This window comes from Seriola dumerili, unplaced genomic scaffold (genome assembly GCF_002260705.1).
Source record: "Seriola dumerili isolate Sdu_G_001 unplaced genomic scaffold, Sdu_1.0 BDQW01000449.1, whole genome shotgun sequence".
NCBI lineage: Eukaryota > Metazoa > Chordata > Actinopteri > Carangiformes > Carangidae > Seriola > Seriola dumerili.
This window is the reverse complement of record NW_019174704.1, coordinates 1,121,517-1,139,209: the sequence shown is the minus strand read 5'-3', so window position 1 is coordinate 1,139,209 and position 17,693 is coordinate 1,121,517. Positions and strand designations below refer to the sequence as shown.

General features: G+C 41.5%; 1 protein-coding gene across 1 annotated transcript in view; it reads left to right on the top strand.

The window, feature by feature from the left end:
- The first annotated feature begins 11,144 nt into the window (after positions 1-11,144).
- The window catches only part of stk10 (serine/threonine kinase 10), a 41,053-nt gene continuing 34,504 nt past the window's right edge, over positions 11,145-17,693 (top strand). The window contains exon 1 of the mRNA XM_022762595.1: positions 11,145-11,481. Coding sequence (XP_022618316.1) covers positions 11,323-11,481 — 159 coding nt within the window. The 5' untranslated portion in view covers positions 11,145-11,322. The remainder of the gene's footprint in view (positions 11,482-17,693) is intronic.

Sequence of the window (17,693 nt, the reverse complement as noted above, 5' to 3'; positions counted from 1 at the left end):
GTTTTCCCATTAGGAGCCACAAAATTGGAGGCTTTTGATTTATAGTTTGCTGGTGTTATATCTGGTGTATACTCTAAATGGAATCCCTCAGGCTGCCCTCTTCAGGACGTGAGAGTTCATGAGTTTAGGCTGCAAAATTTTATTCCACAAGCAGCAGACAAAAAAATAAATAAATAAAAGACTGCTGCATCATGAAACATGTAAGCCTGAATATGGAGATTTACTGAAGCATACAGGCATGTCATTACATCATGTGTGCTTCTTCCAACATATTCTTGTAATATAGCCTCATCCTGGTGTCGACAGGGAGGATGAGGTGGCATAAAGTAAGTTTATTCAAGTTATTCATGTTGCAGCTTTACTGAGGTCAAGTGAGCTGGAACATCGTTTTAAACTGAGCGACGGTTTTGGCCCACAGCAACACTGAACTGAGTCATGAGATGCATTTGTGGGTTAAATAGGCAAACTTCAGTCATTATATGGCAACACTCAATCCGCTCGGGGGAAACCCGTCTCATGGATGTCATTCTCAGACTGCATGATAAGGTCACCCCAGCGAATCTGGATATCCCTCTTGGGTTGAATGAAATATTCAAAAAGTAGTGCGGGAAGCCGCAATGCTGAGCTCCCCGCAGAGGACATTGTGCTCAGAGCCCTTATCTGATCAAATGAGAGAAACATGCGCTGAATAGAAAGTAACCCCCCCCCCTCCTGCATCCATGCAGGACAACTGTGGGCACCTACCTCTGAACGAAGCCGGTTCCAGGAGCACGGGAGCATTTCCAGCCAGGTTTGCTGCAGAGGTGTGAGGCGACAGCGGAGCAACAGTGCGGCTCAGAGCATCACTTGTCCGGGTCCGGTGTTCGGACGACGACGCACCGGGACACCTGCCACCCGAAAAAAAAAAAAAAAAAATGGGAGACCACGCAGCGAGACGTGACTCGCGGGATGCGCCGACGGAGTGCGATGCGAAAACACTAACTGTTTCTGAAGAAGAGAGGTTCAGGGGGAGGAGGCGGGGAGAGGGGGACTGCTCTGCCAGTTGCTGAGATGAGCGACTGACCTCCACATCGCAGCCTGTGTAATGGGCTGGCTCCCGCCGTGCGTCTGGAGAGGCACGTTTCGTAGGCTGTGAGGCTGATGTGCTGTAGCTGTGGCGCTGAGGGTTCCCTGTCGTTAGAATTCACTCATCTTCAAAAAAAAAATATATATATAATGATACATAAAGTTGTATTCCCCCTAATGCATTCAGAAAGACATTATTACTACACATCATTATTACAAGTTCACTGTAAAGTCAGTTACGCACCACAGACTCAATATACAGCGCCTGTTAAGTTTGTATTTTAAAATTTTAGCACGAAATGATCAGGTGATCATCCTATCAATATCCATTATGACCAAGCACATTATTTGCCTATTTCCACAGCGTCTTTACTTGCATCCAGTATTAAAGATTATCTAATGCAATTATTTTTATATTAAGTATCGCCATAAAACTGTTTTATAATACTATAGCCTACTTTATTTAAGTGTTTTTTTTTCTCTCTCTTTTGTTGCCACAGTAGAGTCAGAGGTCATGGTCAGCTTTAGAACAGCTCCCCCCAGAGGTGATGTTGGTTTGATACCTGGCTTAAAGGCATTTCAGCAAGACAGATTGCCGACAATGCTGTTTCAACACTGGGACACCAGGTGAGGGCCAGTCTACAGTCCCTTTATAGACGAGCTGAGTCCGCTGCCTCATAATTGCCCTTCAAGATATATGGAAATAGTAATTATACAGGGAGAATAATGGGCACTAATGTCTCTCTGGTGTTTCATTGCAAGTCTACATTGACCTCATTGTCCTTTATGTTATTGATTTTGTTTTTAAATCTCCTTAGGTATCAATATAATGTTCCTTTTAATATTAGTAAATGATGGAAAACACAGTATACCATACACAGTATTACCAGCATTTCTTTCTTTTTTGTTTTGTTTTGTTAGAGCAGCCTGTGAGCAGAGATATATACACTTGGTTTGGTTTAGTATCACAGATGGAGAACTGAACATGCCCACTGGGTATGGACCCCCTGCACTGGAGCCTCTTTGTGAAGTGACTTTTAACATTTCTTTTTTGTAAGTCAGTTAAACAACCACAAAAGGACACAAAGGCAGATACAACACAACTTAAAAGACATAACAGACTACAGAGAGACACAAGGAGATGCAAAATGAGAGTTTTAGACATGAAATGATTGCAAAGACATGTAATACAAGATTCAAAACAAATACAAAAGGACTAAAAACTGGAGTGATGCCATGGTTTTTTTGTCTTTTTGGGTTTTTTTGTCTCTGTGTTGGAGTGTCCAGGGGCCCCTAGCGTCTTACTTTCACACCACTGAAAGTGACAACTGTAACCTTTAAACCAAGTCTATCATGCCTGGCGCCCCAACACATCGACCGTGCAGCTGCAGGACTGCGAGGCTGTGAACGAGGCTCTAGACACCCAGGTGGAGGTGTTGAAGGCTAACCTCCAAGCGCAGGAGGAGCTCTCTATACCAGGCTGGAGACGGAGAGTAAAGAGAATAAATCTCTGTCAAAAAAAGGGTAGAGCATCTCACCACCCAGCTCCTGAAGAAGCAGACCTGGAGACTGGAGCTGAGTGCGCGGCTGCAGCAATAAAAAGACACCCATCAGCAGCAAGTCAAGGCAGAAAAAAAGAAAAAGTTTAATGCTGAAAGGGAAAGAAACGGCCGGGAGATGATCTATGGGCTGAGGAGTGAGCAGCATGTCTTCTGTCAGGAGTTTGAAGGCCTGACAAAAAAGACTGGAGGGAGGAGCTGACCTCAACCAAGCTCAAGGTTGAGGAACAGATCAATCGGGCCCTCCAGAGAGAAACTGCCCAGCCGAAGGAAGAGCTGAAGCAGCAGAAGGAGTCCCTCACTATTTTACAGGCACTCGAAACTTGTGGCCAAGCCTGAAGTCTCTGAGGAGAAACTTCCAGAGAAAAAAAACAAAAAAAACAAAAAAGAAGCTGAGGGAAGGAGTCCACATCCAACTCGGACTCCTTACTCCTCCATCGGCTCAGCACCTTCCACCATCAATGGCTGTATACCACAGGGCAACACGGTGGCTAAGTGGTTAGCACTTAGCCAGACCACAGACGATCAGCTGGGCTCTTTCTGTGTGGAGTCTTCATGTTCCTCCCCTTGTCAGCACGGGTTTCCTCCCACAACTCCAAAGACAGTTCAGGTGAATTCGACACTCTAAAATGCGCCCAGTAAAGTCAATCAAAACATTTCAAAATAAGAGTTCTGCCTGTATGGCTGTATTTTGTAGTAGTTATACTGGATTTGACACGTTTAAGACATAAAATAACACTGCTTGTCTACTTACTAAATAGTGCACTATTTTTACTCACAAAATGGACAAAAATAGGGTCAGATTTATGCACTATATGGAGATCTCCGAGTCCTCACAATCTGGGCAAAAAAAGTTCTTTAGATTGTACACGGCTTTATGCCAACAATCCCAAAAGGGTGTCACATTTTATTTTATATTTAATACTTTATATTAATATGGTATCATAAATGTTCCAAACTCGTCAGTGACAACACATAATGACAGTGATTTATAGGTTTCCGAAAACCTTGTGAATGAAAGTGACACAGCCTATATTTTACCTGCCCATAGCACAAAGTGACCGTAACCCATCTCCAAGGGTTCAATAGAGTTTGATTAATACTAGTGTGATATAAAAGTTCATATATTCACATATAAAACTTAAGTAGGTGCTTCTGGTATAGCAAAATACACTTAAATGTCTTTAAATCACACGTCAATCACTGAAGGAGTTTGAAAATGAAGCAGCTATGTTGTAATAATAACAAAGGAAAGAAATCCTAATACAAACATATACAAACGGCTTGTTGTGTCATGTCCATATTCTCTTGAGAAAGTGAATGAGTGCATGGTGATTGTAGCCCAAATTTACTGTACTTAGCGTCTTTATAAAGGCCCTGGATGCCAAAACTAAAATGATGTAGTAAAACTCAAATGTAAGATTACTCACATACTTGAGGCTAAATTTCCACAGCAGTTGGTAACCTAACCTAACCTAAAAATATGGGAAAGTGAATAACTCACACAAATTCAAATTGTGCTCTACGAATTTTAAAAGTGCCTTCACATTACGATATCATCTCGATGATTCATCTGCGGTGAATATCCAGGTCGCTAAAAATCAGAAGGTGTGTTTGCCACATTAGAATTTGCTGCGTTTTGGGAAGATTTCAGTCCAATCTCTCATCAAACATTAACTTCCGCAGCCATTAACTTCTAACTGTAAAACACATCCATCCATTATAAGAACTGCCTTGTCACCTCTGTCCCATGTTAATTGAGGAGGCCAAGGTCGAGAGGAGAAACAGCTGAGTGGTGGGACTTTGGGACCAGAGTTATGCTTACAGTGCACACTGCACATTTTCTTCGTCTTTATGCCTCTCCGTCATGCCGAGACACACTCAGTGTGGGCCATCCATCTTCATACAGAGGGAGGGGGGACAGACCTCCAACTCTTAACACGCTATGAGATGTAACGAGCATCACTCAAACGAAGAACAATCCCCGTTTGGGTGTTTGGCAGCGTCATGGAAGTGTGCCGCTCTTTTAGATGAGATGAGTGATGACAGTGTCATATCACACCTGGACCGGGACCAGGTGAAGCTATTTAACATGCAGGAGGCCTCAGCGTGTGCATGTGTTGTCCTAGTTTTGTAAGTGAAGGTGTTTTTTTTTTTTTTTTTTTTTTTGCCTGTGAACAGAATCAGTCATAATCAAGTCCAGTTTATATTAGACTCGGATTGAAAGAAAGGGATTTATGCAGAACTATGGAGACTGGACTTTAAGAATGTATATGAAGAGTTGCTGTCTGTGAAATTAGCCCCATCTAGTGGATGAAAAAAAGATGACAGTATGGCAGCAGCCAATATTTTACAGGAAGGGTCTTGGGGAAATAGAATTTACAGTAAATCTCACTTTTATGATCAGTGTTCCAGTAAGTATTAGCAGTTAAGTACCACCCTCCTCCCCAACGCAAAAATCATTCATTATGGCAAATATAAGTGTATTGGGGTCGGTGTTATCAAAGCTTTTATATTGAAACTGCATGTATTTCAGGTGACATGTTGCACACTTGAGGTTTGATTTTCCCACAGAAAAAAATCTTTAAAACATTAAAGACATTAAACATTTGTTTCTGGTAATCTGTTAGTGCCCACATCAAAGTTCATGTTAATGGCTGTGTTTTGCTTGATAGAAATGATAAAATTTTAACTGAGAATTTTCACACAGGAAATAACCAACAATCTAATATGTTTACAGGGACGAAATTATAGGGAAATGACTGAAGTGGAAAATTAAGCTGTTGGTAGTTGAGGTGCTTTGAGGAATTTAGTACTGCACTGACAAGTGCAGACAATGAAGATGCTTATACAGTGATGGTAAATAAAATCAAATCCAGATTTATTCTTGTGATTTAAGAAAGATCGTGCTGAATATTCCTAATGCAAAATACTAATTTATATCGTCTCAGTAGTAAAAGTTTTGGAGAAGAAGCACAGTGATCCATTCGACCTCGCTTTGATTCTTCTGAAAGGATAAAGGCTGTCTTATCTGACACAGTCGGTCATCTCTCTGCAGTTGCGTAATTACTGTGGAGTAAACAGAGGGGTGTGTTAAAATCTGTTTGCATGCATACGTGGCTGCATGTGTGCATTTAGTCACATAAAACAAACAAAGGCTATAGTGCCTTGCGCTGCAGGTGAATCATGGCGATCTTTAACCACTTGTTGCTTGTTTCATCTTTGGTGCCGCTGGTGCTGAGCTACCCTTTCTACCCACCGACATGCTACACCAAGGTACTGAGCATGGCACCAGAGCTCACCCAGTGGGCAGCAGATTTGAAGAGGGACCCTGAAACTGTAAGTCGATATTTGCTCCACAGAGAATAGATTTTACACTCAGGTTGTGTTTTTTGTTTTTTTTTGTGGGATATTTAATGTTTGTCAGTTTTTTTTAATATGCTCTACTAAAGACCACATTATAGATAGTTATTTAATCCCTTTATTACCTGGACATACTGTATATATATATATATATATATATATATTCATGTTTAATTTAGTTTCAATTAAATCAGATTAAAGCATAGCAGGCTGAATGTGAGCATGTTTTAGTTGGTCAATAATGTGAGATAAATGAGTATTGTCCGAGCTGGGATGGATATAAGAGGTGCATTAGATAATGATACCAATTTTGAATTTGGAAACATTCTGATTCATGTTGTTCTGTTCATCCAGAGTCTCTGCATGGCACACATGCCAGATCTCTACCTTGATGTCCATGTAAGTATGATTATAACAAAAATTGTGAATCAGCATGTTTATTAGATTGAGTTTTTTGTGTGTGAAAGGTAGCCTTTTTTTTTTTTTTAAAGATAACAACCATCAACAAAAAAAAACCTGTTTTCTGATCTGCACATTTCTCTGTTGTTTCTTCTTTCTTCCACTCTGTTTTGAGAAATCTGGCTGTCCTAACATTTTCAACACTAACCTCTGTGGGTATTTTGACTGCAAACCTCAGCTTCTGTAAATCTTGCGAAGGGACACTAATTGCTACTCGTGCTGTCAGAATGGTTGCGTGATGTACAAAATGAGGACCTACATCTCCTTGGTGGAGGGCCTGCGACAGCGCCGCTGCGCTTACACCAGAGACGTGAGGAAGCTGGGCGTCACGCTGAGGCAGCTCCTCATCATCATGTCAGAGAAATGCCACGGGGTAAGACGAGACAAAACTGTCTAAACAAGCTCAACACAATTTGATTCAAACTGTACCGTAAAGATGTATTGATTTTTGTCATGAAGCAATTACCTTCGATTATATTTGGTGGCGCAGAAAGGGAAGTGCAGCACAGACCGATGTCTCAAAAGAGTAATTAATGTGATATATTTTTCCCTACATTAGACTATCGATACAGCCTCAAAGATACGGTTTCTCATCATCAAAACAATCTAGAAGTCTAACAGTATGATAAATCCTTCATGTCCAAATTTATCACAAGAGTCCAATGATTAAAAATAGTCCATTTGTTTTCATGTAGATGTATCTTTACTGCTTTTAACACAACAAAGCATTTTGATTTGTTGGGGTGAAATAAAGCTGAAGATGTGTAGTCTGTCTCCTGCCGTGATCTCCATCATCACCATCTTAGTCTTTCCAGGGCCATAGCCTTTAACCTGTCACTGTGTGATAACCACAAACAGTGAGATAGTAGTTACACTGCTTCATAGCTTACCTCTTCTTTTGCACCGATACAACCTCACACAGGATCCAGCTTTCTGTTTGATCATTCCAAGTTGTTTTCAGTCACACACTGGGCCACAGATTGTTTATTGTCACATTTACATGAAAGCTGCAATTCAGCAGTCAGGTGTACACAGAGTCTGATAATAAGATAATTCAAAAAATGATTATTCCATATTTTAAAGTCACCTATAAATAAACATATAGCCTATCCACTGAGCCAAAATGAAACAGAAACAGTCTGACAAGACACAGATGAAATGAGTTTAATGGGTCACTCACTGAGTCATTTCACAGGATTAGACAGGGTTTATGATGCAGATTATATAAATAAAAAACATTGAGTGGATGATCATGAAGCCATGTGAAATTGAGCTGCTTACAACAAAGGAAATCTAAAATTTTGAGTGAACCTTATTCACTCGCACATGCCCGACCCAAAGACATCTGTCTCACCTTTCTTTTTATTTTAGGACTTGGTGTTCACGATCTTTAACTGTGCTGCGCTGGAGCGCTAACACAACCGGATCCTGGAACCACAAAAATCACAATCGGCTCAGGCTGAGAGGAGAGACAGCAATACAGTCCTACTGTACATTCTGCAAGCCCCTGCAATGGTTGGGACTCAAGACTGATGTTAAGTTTGGACCTATGGTAACTATGGTTGTGTAACTAAAAGAAGTGTACTTTCATCATCTGTTTTCTGAAGATAATGGGTGCTATTGCCACTGATTACCACATCTCTCTGACTGAGGAAAAATTTCATATAATAAACTCTATTAAAATGCCTTTTTTTTAATTCTCTTTTCATATGATGATGATGGGGTAAAAACATTTTTTTACAAAAGTTTGCTAGTGGCTCCTTCCATTGGATTTTGGACTTGGTTCAGTGTTGAATGTCATTCATGTCTCTCACTCCTTCCTGTAAAGTTGAGATGTAATATATGTCAAATATAGGCTACTGTAAATAGAATCATGGTTATCACAGTTACTCAACACATATACTCCGATATTGAAATCCGTCTACCCTTAAATCCTTGCTCTTCATCATCCCCTGGTAAATATATATATATATATATATATATATATGTATATATTTTTTTTTATATCAAGCACAACAATAAACACAAACACAACAATATAATTTATAGCATCCAAAAATTATAAGACACAATAAACCTGATATATACTGTATATCATCCTCATATGATAAAATATTTTATTGTTCTAATTTCTCCACCAATAATATAACCTATAGGTCTAATTTCAGGTTAGTGAGTTCACTCCCCTGATTCAAGCAAGACACTGAATATATACAGCAGGTGAAGCCAAGTTAATGCTGGCAGACATTTCATCATTGTACTGCAGGGAATTCAGCGGTGTTACTAACAGCATTAACAATGGTCACCCTGAAACAAGCAGCCAAATGGAATTAAACCATCGTTCGTTTTATCGTTTAAGCCTCTTTCCTTTTTCTACTGTCACATGTCAAAAACATCTCCTGTGAAAAAGGCCTATTTGTTAGGACATTTCTGTTTTTTTTTTGTTATTTTTTTAATCATCAGCCCCCGTCTTTTATTGTTGTGTGAATGGATCGAATTTACTGAAAACGAAGAGAAAGTGCTTCAAATGAACATGGCAGAGCTTCCAAACTGAGCTGGACATTTGCATAGTCATATGAACTGTACAAAATAAAAACATATATACATACAGTGATGATAGGTCATTACTGGGATGGGATTATGGGCTTGTATGGACTTGTATGAGCTTGTTTCTTTACTGTTGGCTAATTGTCCATTTGGGGATTTACAGGAGAGGTGATCAAATCTCTCTTCCTCAATGTATTTGTATTTGTATTAAGTCTAGACAACCATGATAACCATGTTTAAATATCCCTAAAATTGATTTTAAAAAAAAAAACGATAAACCCTCTCTCAGTAAAGTGAAAAAATACCCCCAAACGTTATGCTGCTGAAACACAACATGGAAAGTTATGTTTTCCAACCCATTTAAATGGATGAGCAAGCAAAGCATTACAGCACCCCCACCACCGCCACCAGTCTTCCTGTCCATAATTTGTAATTCAGCAGTTAATTGTTTGGCTAATCTTTCCACAATATTCAGGGAGAAAATCACTAATGCAAATGAGATGGTAAATGAAGGTCAATGAGTTTCATTCTGAAACGATTTAAACACTCTGGGGGAGGGGTTAGCTGAAGTTCGCTGCCTAAAAATTCAAGACCAACATCCTCCATAAATGTCAGCATTGTGTTAAGGCATAGATCGATGCTAATGAGGTTTGAGTTTCATTTTAATGACAACAATCATTTGTATGTGGAACAATGGATTAGTCAGACTTTATCTTACCCTTTCTTCTAAAAGCATTCGAGTCCGCCTGAGGTAAATAACACAAGTGACGGTTACATCACATCTGTTGTTCAAACACCTCTTTGCTTTTTACTTCTGGTGCTGAAAACCTCAAGCGGGTCAAAACGATTCAGTTGAAACAGCAAAAAGTTGTACTTGATTATGTGAAAATACAAACACAGTATGACAGAAGGGACAATTCCTCACAGACTAGTTTATACTTAAACGCCTTTGCTGAGTGAAACATAAAGATACCGGTGAAGATGACAGTTGGAAAGCTCCTGAGATGGTCAACTCAAGGGCTACAAGGTTACAACAACGCCAGACATGGAGTAACTTTTTGATACCTAACCAATGAACAGTAAAATTGGTGAAAACTGCTACGAATCACTAGGCCCTGTAAAGATATTCCAGTTCAACATAAAAAAAGAAAGGAAAAAAAAAAGCTGTATATCCTCACACTGGAGAAACTGGAAACACTGAATGTGTACTTGAGAAATGATTTCAACAATTATTCCTCTGTCAAATCATTTTCTCTCAATCAGCTGATCGATTAATGACAAATCTTTTTCATTCAGCCTGTTCATAGTTGCCAGCCTGTCTGCTTTTGCACATTCATGCTCCACACGCTCCACAGGTAGGAGTTGGCGGAGCTGACCGTGCCGGTAGAGGGCGCTACAGCACCGCCTGTACAGGTGAAGTTGGGTATTCGAGCCAGTTTGTGGCTGTTAACTGAAAAGAGAAGAAACCAAGGTAAACTAAACTATCCCATAATAAACCTGACTCTCACTCTTGTAGTTCACTGATAAAAACTCAACCTATAACTAATAACATTAACATTATGATGCAGTATGATTGTAAAGAACAGGGGGAAAAATAGTCACGTTGAACGAATAACTGCATTTACCTGGGTCCAACAGAAGTTGAGCAGTTTTGTTTTATTTCTTATGTGTTTATGTCCCAGCTGTTTGACCCGTGGGAGACACCGGCCGCTGTCAGAGGACACGCCCAGCGCTCAACCCAAACCGGACATGAAGTCCTTTTTACCTCGTCAGTGGTATAATGACGGCGGCTTGTTCTTTTCAAAGAAACTACATTTCCATGACGGCAGTGAGGGGAGGGCTGTTGAGTAACGAGGTGGGGCTTCCTCTCACGGTTTGAAGCAACAAGTCGCCCGAGCAGGCAGAGGCTCAGCAGGCTGGCAGCTCCTCCATCGTGTCAGCAGCGGCAGGTGGTCACCGCGCGTCCAGCACACTCACTGCAGCCTGTGAATGGGATTATAACATGTTTTAAGTTGAAGAGCCAGCACACGAACACCAGCGGATGGAAATGGACGGAATAGAATAACTTCTTTGAACTAGCTCACTTCTCCTTTTTCTTTTTTTTTTTTTTTTTTTTGCTTTTTCTTTTCTTCAAGACGCGGAAAAGTGAAATAACTGTAGATTGATAGACAAGTGTTTTTTTTTGTTTTGTTTTTGTTTTTGAAGGACTGCGCGTCTCGGCGTGCGTAACGATCTTTCAGTAGAGATCCGAGCCCTTGTTTTTTTTTAGTTGTTGTTAGTTTTTATTTTTATTTTTCTTTTGAAGCTGAAGGCTCGTGCATTGTAAATAATGGCACTCGCTAGATTCAGCAAAATTCTTCGTCTGCCCGCTCTGGAGATCAAGAAGAAAGTGAAGCAGTACGAGCACGTCCACCGGGACATCAATCCCAACGACCTGTGGGAAATTATTGGCGAGCTGGGCGACGGCGCGTTTGGAAAGGTCTACAAGGTGAGTGTGATTGCAGGGGCACGAGGCACCTGACAGACTGACCGTGCTAGTGTAGCTCTGAACTGATGGGTCGCTCACCTGTTTGCTGCCAGTTCAGTCCCATTCTGTGACATTAGAAGCTTCCTGAATACTCGCTGTCGTCTCCTCCAAAAGTCATAGTCACTCTAATGTTCTCCCATAAACACATTTTTGTCTGACTACTCTGTCTGAGGTATTTCTAAGATGATAGATGGTAAATTATACATTCCATAAACCAATTACCTTTTTAAGTTAGGGTTTCAGTGGCTCTTTTGATGCTTATATGTAGCTGCTCCTCTTTGTTGCTCTTCATTGCCTAGGGTGTGAACTGCTTCAGATCACCTGTGGGTGCTTCACCATCCCATAGTTGCTGAGACTATGACTAATATCTCAACAATGTGGCTTGTCCTGAGTCCCACTGTAGAACAAACTGAGGAAGTCACTTCAACTTTGGGCATCACTAAACAGTTTTCCTCGATCCAACGCTGCCAGTGGAAGATAGAGGTTACCTGTTTAGTGGAACAGTCCATCATGGTGCTCGTGTTGGTCTAAGATTGTTCACTTCCTCCTGCAGTTTTGACAATGTGAAGTGGTTGTGTTACTGAATGATGTTACTTATGATCTTCTGCAAACATCAGCAGTAATCACCTTTCCCGAGTCCTGCCTGCCTCCCTCCTTTCCTCCCTCCTCCAGTCCTTGCTGTGAATCCAATGTGAAGCCACAGGGACAGTGAAAAGCGCCCTTCATTGGTTCTGTCTGTTCCTTCCTCCCAAACCTCAGCAGCAGCGGCAGCAGCAGCACTTTTGGCTCAGAGGAGTTATTTCATCTGGATGTGTTCGCTGGTCAGTCCCCTCTGTGAGGCATGGCACAGGCCCTCTGTGTCCTCACTGCCTCGAGGAGCACAGTGAAAGCCTTTGACACATCGGGGGCCTCAGTGGAAGAAGTGATGCCTTAGCAGAGGTCTGCATTGAACAGAAAAATGCAGTCTTTGCAAAGGAACTCCACCTTTTTATTTAGGTATTCCGTTTTTCCCCGGACAGTTTTTTTTTTACGGGCGACATGTTTGAAACGACATGAAAAGAATAACATTTTTTAAATAAATTCTTGCCTATGCTGCCACAGGTCTGAATTAAACGTGACGTCAGCTGACTAATAGTGCATCTTTTGAGCAGAGGGAACATGTGAGACATCCTGTGGATAGTCCTCTGACAACACAGAGAGAGTAATGCATAAACACAAGGGAAGCAACCAGTATACCATGGCGACAAACAATGCTTTCAGTTTGTTTTCTAAGAGGCTGCGGGACTGACTGAACACTGAGGTGCTTTAAGTTTGAAGAAGCCTTTAAGCTTTAAGCCTTTAGCCTTTACATTGCTGAGGAACATATTCAGATTGTCAAACTAAAAGCCACGGATGATTTGCAGCTTATCAGTGTGTTGTTCAAATAGTTGGCCCTTTCCCTTTCTTTAATACAAACGTCAACCCCAACGCTTTGGCTTCTGTTTCCTATTCTTGAGTGGGTTGGAGGAGGACGGCTTCACACCTGCAGCTGTCAGATGGAAGGCGAGGGAGGGAGGGAGGGAGGGAGGGAGACAGGCAGAGTAGGAGTGGGAGCAGATGATGGCCAAGAGAGGAAATGGTGGGACTGCATTAAAGGGGGACAACTTCCTCTCGCAGCTCCCAAAACTCTGAATAATCAGCTCGTCCGTGGGAGGGGAAGGCCTCCAGTGGGTGAATTGTGCATGTTTTTCCGTCGTTAAAGTCTTTGATAGAGCAGGCATGAAGGGAGGAGGCTCAGCTGCTTATCAGACCTTAAGGGGCAAGAGGCGATTTAAAAAAAAACAAACAAAAAAAAAAAAAGCTGGTGTTGGATGTGTGACAGGCAGCAGAAGGGCAATGCTGACGGTCTCTTCTTAGAAAAAAAAAAAAAAAAGTTACAATTCCTGTCCTTTGCACGTGGCAGTGACCCTCGCTCAGTCACTTTCTTTTGTTTCCAGCATCTGTCTTTGAGATTAAGCACAGGCCTCTGCGATTGTGCAGCGCTGGTTGAGGGGTACAGACAGCGCTCCTGTCACACTGACTCTCTAAAGGTTAATGTCACCGCTGGGAGTATAAACACTCGACGAGCTGTGTGTGTGTGTGTTTATATTGCAGGAACACTGTGAGGGAAGGAGCTCATAGAATGCGATGTAGTCCCCCAGTTATCAACGAGGCTACGTCCTGCTGTATTTCAGCTGTCGGTGCAACTGCACTTGCCTGTTCTTGATAGTGTGCTGCGGAGGAGGGGTCTGAGATCAATTTGAAGGGGACACAAAAAATGATATATGGTGATTTTCTTTTAGCTTTATCTCTTCAGGCCTCTTAAATGTTTTCAAATGTGAATGTGAAATTGCTTTTTGGTTAAACTGCTTGACCTCGTTTTGTTTTTTCTAAAGGGGTTCACGTGCCAAAAAGGTTAAGACCTGTTGGTCTACTGTTGTGAAATGTTCTCCTCCTCAACACTTCTAACTTGAATTCAAATACTCAAAGACCTATATTGTTTGTTTGAGCACAGTTTGGCTCTTAATGAAACACAGATTGCTTCTTGGTTTGAATATTCACTAAATATTCAGATAACTTTATTTGATGCAATTGATAGATGATATTATGGTCAATTAATTAGAAAAGAAAAAATACTTGGTACACATGTTTTAACCAAGATAAAGAGAGTAAATGCAGATTATTCATTTTTTTTTAAATGTGGCTGCGTAGTATACGTCCACACAGAAGGAAACAAACAAGCTGTTGTTTACTTCTCAAGTTTTCTGTGTTATAAGGTTACAGTAGTGTCCACCACCAGAGTAGCAGTGACGCACAGTAGTTAAAACAGAGAGGCATGAAGGCAGTGTTTCTAACTCATGTTGTGATCGATTCAGCCCAGGAAGTAAATTCGAGAAATGTAGCTTCACCCAAAGACCTGGTTTCTTGAAAATATGTAGCACTCATTGACTTTGAGTTCTGAGCACAAAGAAATGGTGAAGCAACCTTTTTAACTTTACCAGAGCCTGCTGAAGTTTGGCCACAAGAGAAGAAGGGACGGACGGCTAAATCAGTGTTTCTTTCTATACTGCTGCAGATTTAGACTGCAGTTTGATTGAATCAAGTTTGTCATGCTTGAATTCCTTTTTTTTTTTTTTTTTTTTGCATGTCGTAAGCCCTTAAAATGTTGCACTGTGTTGTGCAAACTTCCCAAAAATAATGTACTGTAATGCCACAATACTGTGGTGATTCTTCAAATACACCTCAGGCCTTTCTGTTTACCAGTAAGGGTCCGCTTCATCCTTCCAGTCATGACAGGAGAATGTCTCACTTCCTGTCCATCCAGTGTGTCAAAGGGTGTTTTCTCTGTTTTGTCTTGTCTATGCGTGCTTGCACTTGTTGCAGTGAGCTCGGGTATAGAGAGCGTGTGACTGTGTGTGTGTGTGTGTGTGTGTGTGTGTGGCTGCAACTGAAGCATGAAACAGAGGAGTTGTATGGTTCCCCTCACTAATTAATGAGCCACGTGCCGCTGAGCACATTGCCCTGCTGCCGCTAGTGAAATGTTTCCATAGACACGCGGCGGGCCGCAAGGTTACACTCCATCAAATTCCCATTGTGGGATCAAAACCACAGTGTGTCTTGTCCCGGCTGGTCTGTAATGTAAGAGACTGTCCTCTAAACCTGGACTTTAACTGTGGTAGGGGAAGCGCAAGTGTTTGAATTTACAATTCCAGCTCATTCGGACACTCCAAGAACAACATTGTGGCTTATGTACTTCCACCAGATCCGGATTATTATCTGGATCAGCACCAAACTGTACAAACTTAAAGGAGTCTGATTGACTTTCAGATGCCAGAACAGGTCTAATTGTCGCAGGGGGCTAATTTAAAAAGGTTATAATCTTAAGGTTTTTGTTTTTTGGAAAGGTATTTATTTATGCACATGAACGCATGGGGTCCTTTACAAAACCAGATGTCGTGGGAAACCTGCTTTGCTTTTATGGCACAAGATAAGGAAAGTGTTGTGCTGGTCTAGTTTAGAGTCACTCGCAATGACAGATGGTGGAACGAGTGAAAGGCTTAATGGAAAAGTCACTCTAAACATGATGATCCTCTTCAGTCGAGTGAAAGCAAAACACAGTGGTTGTCACCAGAAGGCGAGGAGGGAGGGGGAGGAGCGGCACAGGTTGCGACATCCTCTTTGCGAAGGAAAGCCACAAGGTTGGTGTGAAACACTGACGTTTAAATTTAGAACGTGGCAGTGTCACAGAGACATGCGCTGTGCTCTCAGCGAGACCATCGTTATCCGGGGGGTTTTCTGGGTCTAATCTCAGGGGGGCAGCTGGATGCAGGGTGACTGATAAGAGCCCTACCGAGGGGGTGTATGGGGGGTGGGGGGCGTGGGCTCGGCATGCTTCACCCTCGTGGTGACATTTGTTACTGGCACTTATAGGAAAGCGTCTTCTGTGTTCCTACATCCGTAGACTGCTGTTGCTTATGAGCCTGTGACAAGCTGGTGGTGCAGGACTTTCATGGGAATTTATGATACAGACTTTCAGTCCAATCTCAGACTTTACGATCAATGCAAGAAGCAGGACATCTGCACATTTCATTTTCAGTAGCAATGTAGTTCCACTTCAGAGATTTGTATGTTTTATTTTGACATTTTTCTTGGATTTCCTCTCCTCTCCTTTTTCATTTAACAGTGAAACGCATAGTAACCATCCCATTCACTTGAAGTTATTTCAGATTAGTTCGAGATAGAGTTGCACTGAATAATCTGCCGTCTTGCAATACCCGTCTGAGCTTGGTTTTAGCAGCATGCTCTAAATATGAGTGTGCAAACCCTCAAATCTGTTCTTACTTGCATTGGGTAGGCTGCAGTCAGGAAGTGCGTCTCGTTTGAGACGGGAGTCATGCTGAAACACAAGGCCCCGCATGAGTATGAATGACTGAAATAAGAAGTGAAAGCGTGGGTTATATTCATCATATTGTTTTTTGTGCGGTGTTATGATTTCCTGCCTCACTGACCTGCTTTGCTTTTGTGACTTGTGTTCACATCAAGGTTTTTGAGTGTGGGACATTTTGCAGTGCAACTTTAACCCTTTTAACCCTGGAAAAAAAAACCTCATTGCTCTGCTACGTGCTTCACACCCAGCTCTGTAAACGCATCAATTCATGCTTTCATGCAGTGAGTGGGTTGTTCAAGATGGAGGAATAATCTTGTCCTTTGATAAAGAAAAAAAATGAGCATCCTTCTGATTTTTGACTTATTTTCATTTTCTGGATAAGATACAAATACATGTATTGCTTATTATGGAAGGTTTTAAGTGAGACAATTCCCTCTCTTAAAACTGCACTCTTTAGTTTGATTACACTGACAAAAACATCCTTAACCCTTGACCAGTGATCAGGTTGTTAATGGTGTTAATATTGACTGACGGCATGTTTAACAAATTTAAATACAAATTTGGTGCATTTTGTTATTGTGATTAGATTTTTTTTTTCTCTAAACTTTTTCCAACCTCGGTCGCCCACATGTAGCAGTTCAGTGTGATTTGCTTGTGCACTTTGTTCATCTGAATGAGACGTCACCACTTCCACAGGCGTGTGCTGTTGTACAGAGGAGGAGAAGTTTTTTTTATTAGCTGCTGTCATTATGCAGGAGCCGAGAACCACATCTTTGTTCACAGATTTACGGGTTTATGATGGGGCAAAGGTCTAACACACACACACACACACACACACACACACACACACACACACACACACACACACACACACATGCACACATGCACACATTCCCCTGAAGGTTGTTGTGTGTGTTTGTAGAGACTATAACACAGTATGCAAGCTGAAAATACTTGTCAGCATGTGGTATGTTCATTCAGCCAGGAGGTGAATGACCCAAGGGAAAGTCCTCTGTGTGATAACAGTTATGTGAGGGCACTTGGTCCATTGACACTGTGATTAATTATACCTGGTTCTTATCTTCCTTATCTTCCACATATCAGGTTATATTTAAGCTTGATATCGTAACTTTGAGTGTGATCTCTGCCTTGAATCCCGCACGCACGAACGCACGCACGCAGTAATCATTAGTACCTTAGTCAACACAGACACAGTATGAAACATTATTTTTCCCAGCCTGATTCATTTTGAAATGGACACACACGC